At 41.0% G+C, this 20824-nt stretch overlaps 1 protein-coding gene across 1 annotated transcript in view; it reads right to left on the bottom strand.

Moving 5' to 3' along the window:
• Nucleotides 1-20824, bottom strand: part of LOC124798211 (vacuolar protein sorting-associated protein 52 homolog) — a 119928-nt gene that overhangs the window by 50995 nt on the left and 48109 nt on the right. Inside the window, exons 6-7 of the mRNA XM_047261515.1 lie at nt 4893-5214; nt 4660-4815 (exon numbers count right to left, since the gene is read on the bottom strand). Of these exons, the coding sequence (XP_047117471.1) occupies nt 4660-4815; nt 4893-5214 (478 nt within the window). The remainder of the gene's footprint in view (nt 1-4659; nt 4816-4892; nt 5215-20824) is intronic.

The following is a 20824-nucleotide window of genomic DNA, read 5'->3' as shown; positions in this document are numbered from 1 at the left end:
AATTATCTTTTGGTGCAATGGTGCTAAATTATACGAATTACTTAGTCTACAAAAGCATATTAAGAATATTTATGTGAAAGTAGATGACTAAGAATCTTGAAGCAGCCTCTGCAATGACTTCGACATCCTTACACTTACTTTCTGATACATTCATGCCTTGGTAATTTAATAACAAGAATAAATTTAAGCTGCATTGTGATTTATGCAGCCACAAAACATGTCAGAACCAATGTGAATGCAAATTTTATCTCTTTTTCTACAATTCAGTGTGTGGTTTAGTACTCTGATGCAATTTTCTTCAACATGTATACATACAGCAAAAATTTGGGAATTCCTACAAAAACAAAGCACAATTGAAAACCTAACTTACTGACCACTCCTTGTATAAATCATCTCATTATCTAGGTTGCAAATAATTATTAGCTGAATGACTAACTGCAATGTTTATTGTAAATAGTCACCTATTTTTGGTGTAGCACGAGAGTGTTGTTATGTGGTCTTTATTATGACGCTTGCACCACCAAGAAAGAGAACAAGATGTTACAGGTGTATATTTCCTGCAATATGCATTTGGAGTTCTTGGTGCTATATGCTTCTACATATGCATGCTACAGCCCATGTGCAGCCAGGAGAAATGCTGTACAGCCAGCTCAAACAAAATGAATGACACACAATGTATTTTGCCTATATTAACTAATAGCGGATGTAAAAGAGAGAGAGAAAAAAATGGACTTTCTTAATATTTGGTCTATCAGCTTGGCCAAGATTAACAGTTATGAAATTTTTAGTTCAATACCTACAGTTATGAAATTTTGAATTTAACTGTTAAAACTCAACTGAGATAACAGTCTTGTTTTATGTAGCCAAGAAATCTATGCGACTTTTCACAGTTTTATCCAAATGCTGTACATTAAATAATTGAAATGTTTGAAATACAGTAAATACTTTTCAAGGAAAGTTGGAGAAACTATTTTAACACAGATGTATCAAGCTGGTGTCTAGTTAAGTGAATATTCCACGCTCAGATACTTTTAGGGACTTTTTTAGACCACTCCTGTTTTAAATTTGGTACAGGTCAGTTTTGTAACATGATGACACACACACACACACACACACACACACACACACACACTCTCTCTCTCTCCAGCTTTATTGGAAAGTACTTATCTAGTCAGAAGAAATTACTATATATCATTAGATTAACTGGAGTGCTGTATATCATTTACAGAAGCTTCAAGTATAGGCTTTACATTAAACAAGAAAGTTAAAGACAATATTAACGACATTGGAGATATCTCAACTCAGGAATAACAAGACATTTCCAAAAGAAGACAATCCACTGAAGTGATTCAGGCCTAGGTACCAACAAGCTTTCTAATGAGGAAATGCAATAACTTTTCACAGAGGTACAGAAACTGATAAATGACAGATAATTCTGTTGCAGGTGCAATATGATATTGAGGTATTTTAATGTGAAAGTAGGGCAAAAACCAAAGAATTATTTTTCAGTGTGAAATTGTATCTCATGCTAGAAATGACAGACATCATAATATGTTAGTAGAAAATACCAAGAAGTATGCCATATTTGTCCTAACACATTCTTCCACGACATAAATACAAAATTTACTTGACAATCCTCATAGGGAATTAAAAGTGAAACTGGCTACATTTCTGGACATTCTGCCGTGTTGTTGTTTCCATTTTGTGCATAGTATTTTTATTACTGACCCAGTCATCTTCTCTTCTTCAGGTGCTGTCAGTTATGCTGTTATGTGTACTCGCTACCTGGACTGCAACCAGACTATGACCTGTTGTTGGGCTTGCACCACCATTTACAGATCATAGTGAGTTAAGACTTCTGACATCCACTAAGCCCTTCAATGGTTCCTTGCCCTTTTTTTTTTTTTTTTTTTTTGCCTGCACTGATATTCCGTGGATCACATATTCTCTCATCATTTCCCAGCTCTGGTGGATGTGATGGATGACAGGAACTTAGTAAATTGAGGGCACGACCACAAGCCTTGTGTAAATTGTAACCTTGATCCCTGTTTATTAAAGTCTCCCAGCATCTTTATTTTGACAGGGTCCTTAATTATGATGTACCCAAAACTTGGTGCTTGCACCACAGTACTAATCTCATCATATTTCACTTCATGATTATATCTGAGGTACTGCTCGGTGACGGTTGATGTACTTGGTTGTCTTAGATGTGCTGTTGATGTTCCCTGCATCTCTCCTCAACTGTTGTAATAGTCTGTCCCAAGCAAGAAAAGCCACATTTGCAAAGAAAGTGGTACATTCTCCACTTCTGGAGTCCTAGATAATTTTTACCATTACAAAGAGGACCTTTTATCTTCACTGACAGGAGAAAAATACACTAGATGCCTTGTGTCCATAGGAGTATACTGGCCTTTCTGGATATTGGGCCAGTATCAAGCAGATAAGTGATTCTTGGTTTCTCTTTTTCTTAGACATTCTTGATTTTGACTGCAATGTCCACTGAAAATTAATGATCAGAGCACCCATTTCTTTGGAAACCTATTTGTAGCTGTTATAATTCTTTGGTAAGGCTCTCCTTGTCTTAAACTGTTTGATCTATGGACCAGAGTCTTTAGCACTGAGTTTCTCTGTGATCCCCGAGCCAAACAAAAATCTTAACCTATGCATCTAACTACTGGCATTATGTTATCAGATAATCTGTTGAAGTCGAAATGTGCAACAACAGTTTTAAGTGGGACAGTGGCTATTCTCTTAGTGGAGCATGGAAATGAGCCTTTCATGCTGAAAAGCTACAGAAAGTAAGTTGAGTTATCCAGCAGCTACAAAATCAGCTTTGCTACAAATGTTCTACCATCACAGACATCAAAAAAATCTCTGGTGCCACACACAAGTTCTGAGACTCTGTAGTGTCTCCATGACATAATTCAGCTAACTACTCATAAATAAAGTACCACAGTGCTTACACATAAGCATGTACTGAAGAATGTTGCCACAAAAAACTATTTTCTTAAATTAGTCAATGCTTGACCTCAATAGCAACTTTTGCTTTAGTCTTAGTTTCCTGACTGGTTTGATGTGGCACGCCACAAATTCTTCTCCTGTACCAACCTCTCCATCTCAAAGTAGCAGTTCCACCCTTCACCCTCAATTATTTGCAGGATGTATTCCAATATCAGTCTTCCATGACAGCTTTTACCCTCTACAGGACCCTCTACAATCGTGGAAGTTATTCTCATACCGTAACACATGACGTATTATCCTGTCCCTTCTTTTCAGCAGTGTTTTCAATATGTTACTTTCTTTGCTCATTCTGCAGAGAACCTTCCCATTCCTTATCTTTTTTATCAGTCAACCTAATTTTCAATATCCTTCTATAACATCACATCTCAACCACTTCAGTTCTCCTTTTCTGGTTTCTCCTCAGTATATGATTCACTACAATGCAATGCTTTGCTCAGACATTCTTTCTCAGAAATTTCTTCATCAAATAAAAATGACTTGGATATTAGTAGACTTGGCGTGGCTGGTAATACCATCTCTCCCTGTGCTAGTCTGCTTTTTACGTCTTTCTAGCTTCATCCACCATGTGTTATTTTCCTTGCAAGGTAGCAGAATTCACTAATTTTGATGTTAAGTTTATACCTAATATTATTTCCGTTACTCCTCATTACTTTCACTTTTCTTTGGTTTACTCTCAATCCACAGTTTGTGCTCACTGGAGTGTTTACTTCATTCAACAGTTCCTGTGATTCTTTCACTGAGAATTGCAATGTCACCAGCGAATCTTATCACTGATATCATTAGCAACTATCCACCCTACAGAAGATTTCTTGTATTATAAGTAACACACACTATTTAATCTGATTAGTAAAACATGACAACTGTATAGAGTTTTTCTCCTTTACTTGGAAGTTACCTGAAATTTTCAATTTGACACCACTGCACCTAGGCTAAACAGCATTTTGTGCTTGTCTCTTTTTATATGAAGAACATGTAACAAAATACCTTTTTCCAGCCATCAGATTTATAGACACTGCCTCATTACAAAACAAACCAGACCTTTTGCATTACTGAGGAACTATTTTTCTTGGCATATTAGTGTGTAACTGTATCTCGACTTTTAACTGTGCTCTTACACTATAGCAAGTTTCCTAAAAATCAATTAACTCAGTACCAGTGGATGAACAGTTTTACATCATATACGTTCTTGCATGGAGTCAAAAAGTTAAAAATGGCACAGCTCCTATATAGCCTTATGGAAAATGGCATTCAGAAATGTTTTAAGCAGTTGACAGAATTAAGGTAGTATTATGTGGACTCAAAAGGATTTTACTTCACAGGGTATCACCATCAGCTGAATATATTCTCTGACATAGCACAAGCACATGTCTGTAATAAATTGCTTGTCCACTCCCACTTAGTTCACAGATTTTTATGAATCTTGCCGCAGCATGGGGTATAATTTAAGATAAAAATGCAGCCATGCATTAACACGACACTAGAAACATTTCATTTGCAATGTGAGCAATCTCGTTTCTGTTGTGTACATAATAGTCCCAAATATTTACTTTCTTCAAACACAAAAGAGCACAACTTTATAAACCAGTACAATTAAGTGTAAAAATAAGAAATAAAAGGGATCTATGTCCTGATACCTACAACAAGCAGATTAAGTGTTTTTGCCATAATCTGATCAAAGAGGTCTAAGGCATGGCTTCCTTTTACCATGAAGAATTCTGTCAAGAATAAATATTCCCGGCATGCATTGTCAACTAGACAATACTGTTCACTACGAAAGAGGGCCTCAAATGGATACTGAAACAAATGAGAGGTGAATTAACAACTACTCCTTGCCAATATTGTGTCAGCATTATATCACACACTACTCTTACCTTATTTTCGTTTTTTTGAGCTGCATGTGGTACAATAATAGGAGCTTCCAAATGAGAAGTCAGCACATCACCACGATTTCCAATGGTGAATACAGTACCTTTATTTTTCAGTGACGTTTTATAAAATAAACCTTTTGGTCCTGTATCTTCAATGCCCATAAGGTCATCTTTAGTAGCACATTCATCATACTGAAGTTTCATTATACGTGATGAATATGATTTGAAATATGAATAATATATCTTGCTCATTGTATCAACGTATTCACTACGTACTTCCTGTGCAACAGTTCTTTCATTTGACAGAAGAAACTCGTAGTAAAACCTAGACAGAAATTTGTGTTTTATGAAACAACAAAAACTATTTATTTAAATTTATACATGTTATATGGATGTTTGTGGTCTGCAACTGTATTAAAAGATTATGTGGAATAATTTTATACTGCTGCAGTCACTTTTTACCAATATTTTATTAGCCCATTGCCTTTACACCACACAACAAACTGCAAAACACACTGAGACACAATATACACACACAGACTGATAAACACTCACAATCAGGCATCTATAAAATAGTATGTAATACCTGCAGATCCCTTTATATAAGCCATACTGGGAGAGACTTCCAAACAAGATATAATGAACACATAAATGCTTACCACACTAACAATTACAATAGCCCAGCAACAGCTACTCACATAAAAGACACAGGCCACCAATTCCATGATACTGTGAATGATCTTCATATATTACATAAAAAGGATAAGGGACACCAAATGGACTTATATGAAGAACTGGGAATCTTCATTCATTGCACAACACATGGAGATGTATTATTAAATGATAAGCTTGAAAGTAATAATTTTAACTTCTTCAAAAACTTCTCCAACATTAAATGTTTATTTCACTGACAGAATAGTTTTCATTAAGTATCCCTGAAACATCCTCCATATTACCAATACATGTAAATAAACGTTTTCATCTTCACTACAGGTATATATTACTGTCTTTGAAACTGTAAGTAGTTTAGCTTAGCTTTTATAACTCTCTTGAAAGTTGTAAACAGTCTTTGAAATTGTAAGTAGTTTATTTTAGATTTTAAAACTCTTTGGAGAGTTGTAAACAGATGTTTGTGAAAATACTAAGTTGTGATTTACCTGTTACTGTGCTGTGTGTGCCAGAAAATGAAATCGCCAACAAAGATGTAAGTAAACATATTAATATATATTACCTAATCATGCTATTCACATAATGTACACACTGTAACAGATTTATCCTTCCACACAGGTTTATTTTTCGATTCTTAACCGCACTGGCACACACAGCTAAGGTACATAACCTATCAGCTGATGTATAAGTAACTGTATAATGCACCTGATGGTGGCAGCATACTGCCGAAATGCATTGTACTAATAATTTATTAGTAAAAAGTGACTGCAGCAGTTTAAAATTATTCCACATAACAAAAAATAGGTTAGAACCAAGACACCTCTTTGTCCTAGAAAATGAAGTCAAACTAAGAGTATATCAAAATTGCTACTATTCTAACTATCGTTCAGTTTATTAGATTTTGAATCACTGCACACCTTACACTTTTCTCTCATACCAGGCAATGGTCTACAGGATAACTAAGTACAGATAAGTTAATGAAATCTCATAAGATGCATATATGAGATACCAAAGTTTGTCATAAATGCAGCTTTAACAAGAAGTGATAACATTTTAATAAATAAAAGAGTATGACAAAAGTGTCCAACATCACCCAATCTTTTTAATATCTGTATCAACGACACTCTGAAACACTGGGAACAATGTACACACAAATACAGGGTTATTACAAATGATTGAAGCGATTTCACAGCTCTAGAATAACTTTATTATTTGAGATATTTTCACAATGCTTTGCACACACATACAAAAACTCAAAAAGTTTTTTTAGGCATTCACAAACTTTCGATATGTGCCCCTTTAGTGATTCGGCAGACATCAAGCCGATAATCAAGTTCCTCCCACGCTCGGCGCAGCATGTCCCCATCAATGAGTTCGAAAGCATCGTTGATGCGAGCTCGCAGTTCTGGCACGTTTCTTGGTAGAGGAGGTTTAAACACTGAATCTTTCACATAACCCCACAGAAAGAAATCGCATGGGGTTAAGTCGGGAGAGCGTGGAGGCCATGACATGAATTGCTGATCATGATCTCCACCACGACCGATCCATTGGTTTTCCAATCTCCTGTTTAAGAAATGCCGAACATCATGATGGAAGTGCGGTGGAGCACCATCCTGTTGAAAGATGAAGTCGGCACTGTCGGTCTCCAGTTGTGGCATGAGCCAATTTTCCAGCATGTCCAGATACACGTGTCCTGTAACGTTTTTTTCGCAGAAGAAAAAGGGGCCGTAAACTATAAACCGTGAGATTGCACAAAACACGTTAACTTTTGGTGAATTGCGAATTTACTGCACGAATGCCCGAGGATTCTCTACCGCCCAGATTCGTACATTGTGCCTGTTCACTTCACCATTAAGAAAAAACGTTGCTTCATCACTGAAAACAAGTTTCGCACTGAACGCATCCTCTTCCATGAGCTGTTGCAACCGCGCCGAAAATTCAAAGTGTCTGACTTTGTCATCGGGTGTCAGGGCTTGCAGCAATTGTAAACAGTAAGATTTTCCAAACCGTCAGCTGTGGTACATTTAGCTCCCTGCTTGCTTTATTCGTCGACTTCGGCGGGCTATGCGTGAAACTTTCACGCACGCGTTCAACCGTTTCTTCGCTCACTGCAGGCCGACCCGTTGATTTCCCCTTACAGAGGCATCCAGAAGCTTTAAACTGCGCATATCATCGCCGAATGGAGTTAGCAGTTGGTGGATCTTTGTTGAACTTCGTCCTGAAGTGTCGTTGCACTGTTATGACTGACTGATGTGAGTGCATTTCAAGCACGACATATGCTTTCTCGGCTCCTGTCGCCATTTTGTCTCACTGCGCTCTCGAGCGCTCTGGCGGCAGAAACCTGAAGTGCGGCTTCAGCCGAACAAAACTTTATGAGTTTTTCTACGTATCTGTAGTGTGTCGTGACCATATGTCAATGAATGGAGCTACAGTGAATTTATGAAATCGCTTCAATCATTTGTAATAGCCCTGTATATCAAAATATCAACAGACTGTGTTTTAAAAATACAGATAATGCAAAATATTGCATAAAAAAGATGATGATCTGAACTGTGCACTTCATCACCTGAAACAGGTCTGTAAATAATTTAATGTTAATATCTCTAAACTAAGATCAAAGTCATATCTTTCTGAGGCAAGCATCCAATACCTAACAGTGTCACTGCGGGAAACATGTTTGGAACAAGTTTCATCCTTTGCTTTAGCTGAAATAATAAGAAGTGCTAGATGTGAAAATATATGTAGTACAAGAGAAAGGCAAGCCACTCACCTCTAGTGGACTTGGAGCACAGACAAACATACCAGAAAATCATATTCACACTAGCTTTCAAACTCTTGCTCTTTCTCTAATAAAAGTACACACATTCACACAAACAAGCACACCGACTCCCAAACTTACACTCCCATGGCCATGGCAAGTGTACTTTTGGTGTCTATGTGCATACGTCCACTAGAGAAAGAGCTGTTTTGCTCACGTTTCTATGTTCCACAGATCACTCCACAATAGGTGAGTGGTTGCTTTTCTCTTATTTTACGTATTGTTCCGTCCAGAAACTTCCATTATTCTTGCAGATGTAAGACAAGCTAGATTTGGAAGTTTTTGTGGCACTGTGTATGACATGATAAGAAATAAAACAAGGCAATAAACAAGACCAGTTTTATATCATCTATGTTTCTCGCTTTAATGCTTTGTTTCTTTCAACACTTTTTCATATCAGTAAAGACTCGGTAGAAGACATCAGAATTAGAGCATGTAAGAGTCTAATGTTGAAGGTTGCATACATCATAAATCAAGGTGCCACTGTTACATCAGCGCTTCCTTCCTACCCACAGCAGTTCTGCAAGTATGACTAGTCTGAGAATGGTGGTGCTGCGATTACTTCCTACTCATCAAATCATTCACTCTTACTGAAATGTGCAGGAATGTAAGACTAATTGTGACTTAGTACAGAAGTTGAATGTACAATCTTGCTGTTGTAATGTAGCACTGACAGAGTGAAATGAATGACTGTCAAGATGTGGTGGCCTCTAATGAAGCCGTGTGAGACTGTGGAGGGTGTACGACAAAAATGAAGTGATGCAGTGCACACAACTGCAAATATGCTCCATTACAGGAAGAGAGATGTCTACAAAAGGCCCAATGCTACAGTACACGTCTCAGATGAGAAACCTAAAAATTTTGTCCATTGCAAACAAAATCATTATATTCTTGTGTACTTCAACTTCACCATGAGAAAACACATTTGCTCCATCAAATGAAAAGTGGGCACAGAACAATGCTACTGTTACGACCCGCTGACCAAAAAGCACAATTTATGGATATTCTTCGGTCATGGCAACTTGCGTTTTTGATCTAGTAGAGAGCTGTGTAGCTTATGATTCATTTTTGTAAAATTTTCGAAAACTGTTGTACATTAATTTTACTAATTAATTGCCATTTAGAGAATTCACTTCACCCCCATGTCATGTTTCCTTGTACTGTTGCCACAGATTCAGTCCATGCTGAAAGAGTGTGATGTGAACGTAACTACCAAGGCATTCTCTGAATAGAAATTAAATATTTGTAAAGACACTATATAAAAATAAAAACTGATCATTCATTTTATCAATATGACCAACAGTTGCATCTGTAATGGCAATTACACAAGTCCTTGGCTATACTTGCAAACTCATGTACTTGCTCACCTTTCTACACTGGTACAACCTGTCTGTACATGACAACAGACTCTAGCAGATTCAACCAATGAGTTTTGAGTTCAGTGGGCAGTGGCAGAGACCCATGAGTCGAGTCTCTGAGTATACAGAGATGGCGAGTTTCATGTGAGTATACAGACCCATTTATGACCTCTACGGGGTAAGTACAGAAAGAGCTTTATGTAAAATAAAAACTATTGAAATGAAATTCTGACAAGTATGAGAAATTAGTTAACAGCAGACATCTTTACATAAAATAAAACCTACTGAAACGAAATTCTGACAAGTATGAGAAATTAGTTAACAGCAGACATCTTTACATAAAATAAAACCTACTGAAATGAAATTCTGACAAGTATGAGAAATTAGTTAACAGCAGACATATAACAGCATGATATGAGCTACATATAGGACTAAGTGAATTATGAATAAATTGATACTGCAGTACCTAGTATGAACACAAAAAACTTCCAAATTAATATTAACTAATTAATCAGCAGGTAAAGGAGATGTAGCAAAACCTATGACTGAGTGGACAGGCAACATCTGAAGTTTTAAAACTTAATTCACAAGACAAAGAAGAATAAGAAGAAGAGGAGGAGGAGGAGGAGGAGGAGAAGAAGAAAAACAAGAAGAAGAAGAAGAAAATGATGATGATGATGATGACGAGTTTAAAGTAACTGAACATCTTGGTGAGACAGATGACCTCACTATTCGGTCCACTCCCCCCCATATGAACCAACCATCTTGGTATCAGTCCCTTGTTCCACTGGAAATTCACATAAAATGATGTGAAGTGAGGAAAGGAAGAAAGTCAATTCCATAATATTTGAACTTATCATCATGGTTGAAAATTTGCAGTGACAATAGCTAAAGTCAGACAGTTAAAGTAAGACAAACCCAAGTAACTAGAAACTGTAGCTGATTACAGGGAATGGATGCCACTGCATAACCGAAAGCAATCACAGGTAGAGCTTCCCGCATCCTATACCGAGATCACTGAAGGTTACACCAGAAAGATCTTTAGATTCAATGTTACTAAAATGGGGTGACAAACTGAAAACTTGTGAGGACTAGAAGGTTAATTGGCTTAAACAGTTAGATAAATAAAATATGTACACAAAAATTTGAAAATGCGTGATAGTGCAGGGGGAGCAAACAGGTGGAGGTCACTTGGGGCTCACAGAACAGTGAGAGGCACTCCCTCCACATCAGCCCGACAATAAATATTGAGGTACTTTAAATTTTATTATAATATCCGCTTTCTCTCAGGGAACATAGGACTATGTTGCTGCTATCTGGTAGGGATGTAGACAGTTTCATGGCTCATCTCTGATCAGTCAGCTGAGCAAACACTACAAGATACAGGCTATCATGGGATGACTACTACAGCTGCATTGAGGGGTGTCGTCTTGACGCAAAAAGAACTCATGGGTAAGTCTACTGTGTCCAATACGCAGTAACCACAGTATGATGGCACCTTTCTGAGAGACTTGGAGAGAAATATGCCATGCCTTGAAGGTCCCCTTGATTGCTCTCAACTCGCAGAGGATTGTGGTAACCTGCTACCCCATATCCCAATATTTCATAATTTGATGTTTTAGCAGCAATTGTAGGTCCGTCCTGGTACTTGTTGTTCATGTTTTTGTCTTATGGATGCTTCTTTAGCTAATATGTGAGCTAATTCATCTCGATATGCCCATGAGGCTTGATGTCCATATGAAAGTTATGGTGATTCCAAACCTGTGGATGTCAAATGCTATGCCGTGGATGTTGGTGACCAAAAAATTCTGGGCTAGCAGTGAGATATTCCTTATAAGCAGCTCATGGAGTCACTAAAAACCTGGAAATTCTTCGCCGTGAAAATTTTGATGTATTACAAAGCCTGATATATGGCTACCAACTCTGCAGTATACACACTGCATGCACTCGGCAGACAGCATGTCTCGAGCTCCTTGTGTATGCGAAGGCATAATCAACTCTGTCATCAACTTTCAATTTATAATTTCAAATTACTATAGTCATGGAGAATTGAGCATAATAGACATCTGAGAATAGTGGAGTCTGTGGAAGTGGTCCACCTGAATCACAGGACTGGGTACACAAGACAGGGGGTGCCAAGACGGAACTCTAAACAGATAAGAGGGCGAAGCTGGAGGTCCTTGCATATGTTTCCAATCATCCCCAAGCTGGTCTACCTATTTTTGGGCAGTTTGTAAGCAGTCTGAATCATTGTTTGCGGAAAAGAGTCGAATAACATAAATAAGCAGGTATATGACAAATTGTGACTACATTGTTCATCAAGAATTACTGGCACCTGACCCCAATGGTGTGGTACCATGTTCCATCAGGAGTCTGTACAGAAGGCTCCAGTTGTCAACTACATACCACTGTGGTCAACAGGATGTACTAAGCTCTGTTTATCCATAAGCTACACATATATAGTACCGGCAGGATAAGATCAAAGGTTTGTAGAATCACAAAAGAACTGTGCAGTCTACTTCTCTGGATGTGCTGCTGGGAAATCTGGAGGTATTAAGCCTTTAGCTGAAGTACATGTGGTAACCGTGTTAACTTGTTGAATAAAAGTCCAAAAATGAAAAATTTTCAATGCCTTCAAGTAATTGGTTACCTAGGTAAAGTTCTGCATGACATGAGTTTTCATGGGAAAAAAATGATACTCATGAGTCAAGGCCCAGTTTTGTACTTTGTTTACGGCTCCCTGAAGTTGCCACTCTGCAGTGCTCAATGACAGAGAGCTGTAATAAGGAAAGGGTTGACCACATATAGTGATGATGAGACCATTGATCTCATGTTGGCCATGATACAATTGACTGCTAAGGTGAAGAGTGTTACACTCAAAACCAATCCACGAGGAACTTCATTTTCATGCTGGTACCTGAGGGGTGAACCCATCTGCACCCAGAGCTGTCAGAGGGATAAGAAATTCTGGTTAAAAATGGGTAAGCAAACCCGGAAATCCCCCTCAAGCAGTGTAGATAGGATGTGATGGTGCCAGGTCATGTCACACTTTCTGCAGATCAAAGGTGATAGCAATGGGTGAAAGTATTACACATTGCAGATTCCAGACATATCGGTTTGTGTATGGTGGACCGGGGTGCCTGAAGTCACTATGAAATTGTGATAAATGTTCTCTGGCTTCCACACAACAATACAGCTTTTGGTTGACCATTCTTTCAAATAAATTACACAGCCTGTTCATTAAAAAGAGTGGCTGATAATTAGTCACAATATATGGGTCTTTTCTCAGTTTCAGAATAGGAATAATGATACTCTCGGGTCATTGGATTCAAAATTCCCATCTCGCCAAACAATGACTGAAAAACCTGAGGATAGTTTTATGCTGTCATCTTTCAAGTGTCTAAGTATTTTGTTGTGGATTTTATTGGGTATAGCGACTATTTCTCGATATATTGCTACAGTGGTGTGGAATTCCTATTCACTAAATTGTATGATTCAGTCAGTGCCTTGTGCATGACATGATGAGTAGTTTTGCTCCACCAGACATTTCTGGGTATGATGAGGATGATTATGATGATGATGATGATGATGATGAACTCAACGTCAGTGCTTTTTAGTTTATGGAGAGTATCCATGAAATTAGTCCTGGAGCAGTGATTTTCAACCCAATCATCTAACATTCATTGTAAAATTTTATTTTAAATCTTTTCAGCTCAGCATCATGCATATTTGCACACTGATTATTAATAAGAGATATATCAAGAAATATATTTTGAATTCATTTAGTAATGACAAACTCCTGATAGCGAGAATAGACTAGGTGTGAATGATAAAGCATTATAAATTGCTCATACGCCCATAATTTCTTTGCGTGTTTTTGGTACTTGCATTGTTTAATTCATAAATTTCGAGCGTATTATAGTATTTGAGAGTTGTAGCATCGCGTTTTTAGTACCTGAATAGTGTAAATTCGCGTAGTCGTTTGTCTACTGTTTTGTTTTGAACGGCCAGTGTCGGTTGGTCGCAGTCAGTGTGCTCCCTGCCGCCGTTGGATAAGCAGCTGAGCAGCAAGTCGTTTACTCCTAGCTCACTCATTTGTTACATAGTTTAATTCTTAATTTCTTTGCGTGTTTTTGGTTCTTGCATTGTTTAATTCATAAATTTCGGGCGTATTATAGTATTTGAGAGTGTAGCATCGTGTTTTAGTACCTGAATAGTGTAATTTCGCTTAGTCTCCTTCCGCCGCCGAGCAGTGTCAGCAGTGCACAAGTAGCAGCATTACTGCATTTACTAGGCAATCTTGTATTTTAATAACCGTTTAAATTTTGTCGATTTGTTTGCGCTCTCTGTAGATTAGTTCAGACGTTCTTAGCATGGATAGGGACTGCAACTGCTGTGTTCGGATGCAGGCTGAGTTGGCATCCCTTCGCTCCCAGCTTCAGGCAGTGTTGGCTTCGGTCACACAGCTTGAGGCTGTTGCCAATGGGCATCACTGTGGGGGTCGGGATGGGGGTTTGTCGGGGACGGCCAGCTCGTCCCACGCATCCCCTGATCGGACTACGACTGTGGTTGCCCGGGATACTGCCCGCATTGAGGCTGATCCCTCACCTGTGGTAGAGTGGGAGGTCGTTTCAAGGTGTGGCAGGGGGCGAAAGACATTCCGGAGGGCTGAACGGAAAGCCTCTCCAGTTTGTCTGACGAACCGGTTTCAGGCTCTGTCTCAGGCTGATACTGATCTTCGGCCTGACATGGCTGCTTGTCCTGTTCCAGAGGTTGCCCCTCAGTCTGCAAGATCCGGGCAGTCGCAGAGGGTGGGCTTACTGGTAGTTGGGAGCTCCAACGTCAGGCGCGTAATGGGGCCCCTTAGGGAAATGGCAGCAAGAGAGGGGAAGAAAACCAATGTGCACTCCGTGTGCATACCGGGGGGAGTCATTCCAGATGTGGAAAGGGTCCTTCCGGATGCCATGAAGGGTACAGGGTGCACCCATCTGCAGGTGGTCGCTCATGTCGGCACCAATGATGTGTGTCGCTATGGATCGGAGGAAATCCTCTCTGGCTTCCGGCGGCTATCTGATTTGGTGAAGACTGCCAGTCTCGCTAGCGGGATGAAAGCAGAGCTCACCATCTGCAGCATCGTCGACAGGACTGACTGCGGACCTTTGGTACAGAGCCGAGTGGAGGGTCTGAATCAGAGGCTGAGACGGTTCTGCGACCGTGTGGGCTGCAGATTCCTCGACTTGCGCCATAGGGTGGTGGGGTTTCGGGTTCCGCTGGATAGGTCAGGAGTCCACTACACGCAACAAGCGGCTACACGGGTAGCAGGGGTTGTGTGGCGTGGGCTGGGCGGTTTTTTAGGTTAGATGGCCTTGGGCAAGTACAGAAAGGGCAACAGCCTCAACGGGTGCGGGGCAAAGTCAGGACATGCGGGGAACAAGCAGCAATCGGTATTCTAATTGTCAACTGTCGAAGCTGCGTTGGTAAAGTACCGGAACTTCAAGCGCTGATAGAAAGCACCGAAGCTGAAATCGTTATAGGTACAGAAAGCTGGCTTAAGCCAGAGATAAATTCTGCCGAAATTTTTACAAAGGTACAGACGGTGTTTAGAAAGGATAGATTGCATGCAACCGGTGGTGGAGTGTTCATCGCTGTTAGTAGTAGTTTATCCTGTAGTGAAGTAGAAGTGGATAGTTCCTGTGAATTATTATGGGTGGAGGTTACACTAAACAACCGAACTAGGTTAATAATTGGCTCCTTTTACCGACCTCCCGACTCAGCAGCATTAGTGGCAGAACAACTGAGAGAAAATTTGGAATACATTTCACATAAATTTTCTCAGCATGTTATAGTCTTAGGTGGAGATTTCAATTTACCAGATATAGACTGGGACACTCAGATGTTTAGGACGGGTGGTAGGGACAGAGCATCGAGTGACATTATACTGAGTGCACTATCCGAAAATTACCTCGAGCAATTAAACAGAGAACCGACTCGTGGAGATAACATATTGGACCTACTGATAACAAACAGACCCGAACTTTTCGAATCTGTATGTACAGAGCAGGGAATCAGTGATCATAAGGCCGTTGCAGCATCCCTGAATATGGAAGTTAATAGGAATATAAAAAAAGGGAGGAAGGTTTATCTGTTTAGCAAGAGTAATAGAAGGCAGATTTCAGACTACCTAACAGATCAAAACGAAAATTTCTGTTCCGACACTGACAATGTTGAGTGTTTATGGAAAAAGTTCAAGGCAATCGTAAAATGCGTTTTAGACAGGTACGTGCCGAGTAAAACTGTGAGGGACGGGAAAAACCCACCGTGGTACAACAACAAAGTTAGGAAACTACTGCGAAAGCAAAGAGAGCTCCACTCCAAGTTTAAACGCAGCCAAAACCTCTCAGACAAACAGAAGCTAAACGATGTCAAAGTTAGCGTAAGGAGGGCTATGCGTGAAGCGTTCATTGAATTCGAAAGTAAAATTCTATGTACCGAATTGACAGAAAATCCTAGGAAGTTCTGGTCTTACGTTAAATCAGTAAGTGGCTCGAAACAGCATATCCAGACACTACGGGATGATGATGGCATTGAAACAGAGGATGACTCGCGTAAAGCTGAAATACTAAACACCTTTTTCCAAAGCTGTTTCACAGAGGAAGACCGCACTGCAGTTCCTTCTCTAAATCCTCGCACAAACGAAAAAATGGCTGACATCGAAATAAGTGTCCAAGGAATAGAAAAGCAACTGGAATCACTCAATAGAGGAAAGTCCACTGGACCTGACGGGATACCAATTCGATTCTACACAGAGTACGCGAAAGAACTAGCCCCCCTTCTAACAGCCGTGTACTGCAAGTCTCTAGAGGAACGGAGGGTTCCAAATGATTGGAAAAGAGCACAGATAGTCCCAGTCTTCAAGAAGGGTCGTCGAGCAGATGCGCAAAACTATAGACCTATATCTCTTACGTCGATCTCTTGTAGAATTTTAGAACATGTTTTTTGCTCGCGTATCATGTCATTTCTGGAAACCCAGAATCTACTATGTAGGAATCAACATGGATTCCGGAAACAGCGATCGTGTGAGACCCAACTCGCCTTATTTGTTCATGAGACCCAGAAAATATTAGATACAGGCTCCCAGGTAGATGCTATTTTTCTTGACTTCCGGAAGGCGTTCGATACAGTTCCGCACTGTCGCCTGATAAACAAAGTAAGAGCCTACGGAATATCAGACCAGCTGTGTGGCTGGATTGAAGAGTTTTTAGCAAACAGAACACAGCATGTTGTTATCAATGGAGAGACGTCTACAGACGTTAAAGTAACCTCTGGCGTGCCACAGGGGAGTGTTATGGGACCATTGCTTTTCACAATATATATAAATGACTTAGTAGATAGTGTCGGAAGTTCCATGCGGCTTTTCGCGGATGATGCTGTAGTATACAGAGAAGTTGCTGCATTAGAAAATTGTAGCGAAATACAGGAAGATCTGCAGCGGATAGGCACTTGGTGCAGGGAGTGGCAACTGACCCTTAACATAGACAAATGTAATGTATTGCGAATACATAGAAAGAAGGATCCTTTATTGTATGATTATATGATAGCGGAACAAACACTGGTAGCAGTTACTTCTGTAAAATATCTGGGAGTATGCGTACGGAACGATTTGAAGTGGAATGATCATATAAAACTAATTGTTGGTAAGGCGGGTACCAGGTTGAGATTCATTGGGAGAGTGCTTAGAAAATGTAGTCCATCAACAAAGGAGGTGGCTTACAAAACACTCGTTCGACCTATACTTGAGTATTGCTCATCAGTGTGGGATCCGTACCAGGTCGGGTTGACGGAGGAGATAGAGAAGATCCAAAGAAGAGCGGCGCGTTTCGTCACTGGGTTATTTGGTAACCGTGATAGCGTTACGGAGATGTTTAATAAACTCAAGTGGCAGACTCTGCAAGAGAGGCGCTCTGCATCGCGGTGTAGCTTGCTCGCCAGGTTTCGAGAGGGTGCGTTTCTGGATGAGGTATCGAATATATTGCTTCCCCCTACTTATACTTCCCGAGGAGATCACGAATGTAAAATTAGAGAGATTAGAGCGCGCACGGAGGCTTTCAGACAGTCGTTCTTCCCGCGAACCATACGCGACTGGAACAGGAAAGGGAGGTAATGACAGTGGCACGTAAAGTGCCCTCCGCCACACACCGTTGGGTGGCTTGCGGAGTATCAATGTAGATGCAATGTAGATGTAGAAGAACGTTTCACTTTTACTACCCAACTGTTGCTGAAAAATCTTGCAAGGATGGCAGGAAAACTAACTCCTGAGAAAAGATGATACTGAAAAACCAACAAAAGCAGTTACTATATCTGGGAAAGCAGAAAAGAAAGATACTCTATTCACACAAGCTTGTGTCTGTGTATGTGTGGATGGATATGTGTGTGTGTGCGAGTGTATTCCTGTCCTTTTTTCCCCCTAAGGTAAGTCTTTCCGCTCCCGGGATTGGAATGACTCCTTACCCTCTCCCTTAAAACCCATATCCTTTTGTCTTTCCTTCTCCTTCCCTCTTTCCTGACGAGGCAACCATTGGTTGCGAAAGCTAGAATTTTGTGTGTATGTTTGTGTTTGTTTGTGTGTCTATCGACCTGCCAGCGCTTTTGTTTGGTAAGTTTCATCATCTTTCTTTTTAGATATATTTTTCCCACGTGGAATGTTTCCCTCTATTATACACTCCTGGAAATTGAAATAAGAACACCGTGAATTCATTGTCCCAGGAAGGGGAAACTTTATTGACACATTCCTGGGGTCAGATACATCACATGATCACACTGACAGAACCACAGGCACATAGACACGGGCAACAGAGCATGCACAATGTCGGCACTAGTACAGTGTATATCCACCTTTCGCAGCAATGCAGGCTGCTATTCTCCCATGGAGACGATCGTAGAGATGCTGGATGTAGTCCTGTGGAACGGCTTGCCATGCCATTTCCACCTGGCGCCTCAGTTGGACCAGCGTTCGTGCTGGACGTGCAGACCGCGTGAGACGACGCTTCATCCAGTCCCAAACATGCTCAATGGGGGACAGATCCGGAGATCTTGCTGGCCAGGGTAGTTGACTTACACCTTCTAGAGCACGTTGGGTGGCACGGGATACATGCGGACGTGCATTGTCCTGTTGGAACAGCAAGTTCCCTTGCCCATCTAGGAATGGTAGAACGATGGGTTCGATGACGGTTTGGATGTACCGTGCACTATTCAGTGTCCCCTCGACGATCACCAGTGGTGTACGGCCAGTGTAGGAGATCGCTCCCCACACCATGATGCCGGGTGTTGGCCCTGTGTGCCTCGGTCGTATGCAGCCCTGATTGTGGCGCTCACCTGCACGGCGCCAAACACGCATACGACCATCATTGGCACCAAGGCAGAAGCGACTCTCATCGCTGAAGACGACACGTTTCCATTCGTCCCTCCATTCACGCCTGTCGCGACACCACTGGAGGCGGGCTGCACGATGTTGGGGCGTGAGCGGAAGACGGCCTAACGGTGTGCGGGACCGTAGCCCAGCTTCATGGAGACGGTTGCGAATGGTCCTCGCCGATACCCCAGGAGCAACAGTGTCCCTAATTTGCTGGGAAGTGGCGGTGCGGTCCCCTACGGCACTGCGTAGGATCCTACGGTCTTGGCGTGCATCCGTGCGTCGCTGCGGTCCGGTCCCAGGTCGACGGGCACGTGCACCTTCCGCCGACCACTGGCGACAACATCGATGTACTGTGGAGACCTCACGCCCCACGTGTTGAGCAATTCGGCGGTACGTCCACCCGGCCTCCCGCATGCCCACTATACGCCCTCGCTCAAAGTCCGTCAACTGCACATACGGTTCACGTCCACGCTGTCGCGGCATGCTACCAGTGTTAAAGACCGCGATGGAGCTCCGTATGCCACGGCAAACTGGCTGACACTGACGGCGGCGGTGCACAAATGCTGCGCAGCTAGCGCCATTCGACGGCCAACACCGCGGTTCCTGGTGTGTCCGCTGTGCCGTGCGTGTGATCATTGCTTGTACAGCCCTCTCGCAGTGTCTGGAGCAAGTATGGTGGGTCTGACACACCGGTGTCAATGTGTTCTTTTTTCCATTTCCAGGAGTGTGTGTGTGTGTGTGTGTGTGTGTGTGTGTGTGTGTGTGTGTATATATATATATTATTTTTTCATCTAGGAAACATTCCAAGACTGTAGATGAGTGGTAACTGTCAGTTTCAGCACTTGGGTCTTCTTCGTATGAAGACTGCATCTAGAAATTAAACATGTATGAGGTTTTTGCTGAGAACGATACAACACTGAAAGCCATCCGACAAGAACTGAGGCAGCAATATCCAGACACATGAGGATCACCAGCTGTTGCCATGTGTGGCTGTGACTGGAGCACAAACCAAAACTGGTTGCTATGTGGGCACTCCATTGTGTTGTTCACTGTCCGTCATCCATCTGACAATTTTTTTCATGGATTTGCAATTTCCCATACAGTCTTCAAAAGAAGAGTGTTTCTAGTTTGGATACCGACTGTAGTTCCTAGTCAGCAGATCCCATCAGTGACAATGAGAAGAAGACAGACAGTTGTCTTGATGAAATGTTGTGGAACTTCCTGAATGTGATTCAGTGGCAGATTAAAGAACTACGTATTTTACTGGGAAACCCTAAAGTACCAATGCATATGTTCACTGAAATGTCATTTTCCAGTTTATTCAAGATCTTTTGCTGGAAGAATGACTTCTTACTTTTGTACATTCCCTTAAATCTATTACAATTTACTATAACCATCCCTGCACGATACACATAGCAGTTTATGAGAGAGTTGGATGTTATTAGAACTGTCTGCAAAGATCTTTTCCTGAAATTTTAGAGCACTTTCTTATGTGCTGTATAACACCATAGAATAAAATAAGCCTTGTGTAAATTGCATGGTTTTTCAGTTCCTTCAGCCAGTCTACAATATGTATCTAAGACAGAGGAGCAATAATCGAGTGACTTTCTTTATTGATGCTCTGCACATCCCCAATACTCTCCCAAGAATCAGTTTGACATTTGTTTTCTCGCTGTTA

The sequence above is a fragment of the Schistocerca piceifrons genome, chromosome 5 (assembly GCF_021461385.2).
Source record: "Schistocerca piceifrons isolate TAMUIC-IGC-003096 chromosome 5, iqSchPice1.1, whole genome shotgun sequence".
NCBI lineage: Eukaryota > Metazoa > Arthropoda > Insecta > Orthoptera > Acrididae > Schistocerca > Schistocerca piceifrons.
The sequence above is the reverse complement of the archived record's forward strand: the minus strand, read 5'-3'. Positions and strand labels throughout refer to the sequence as shown.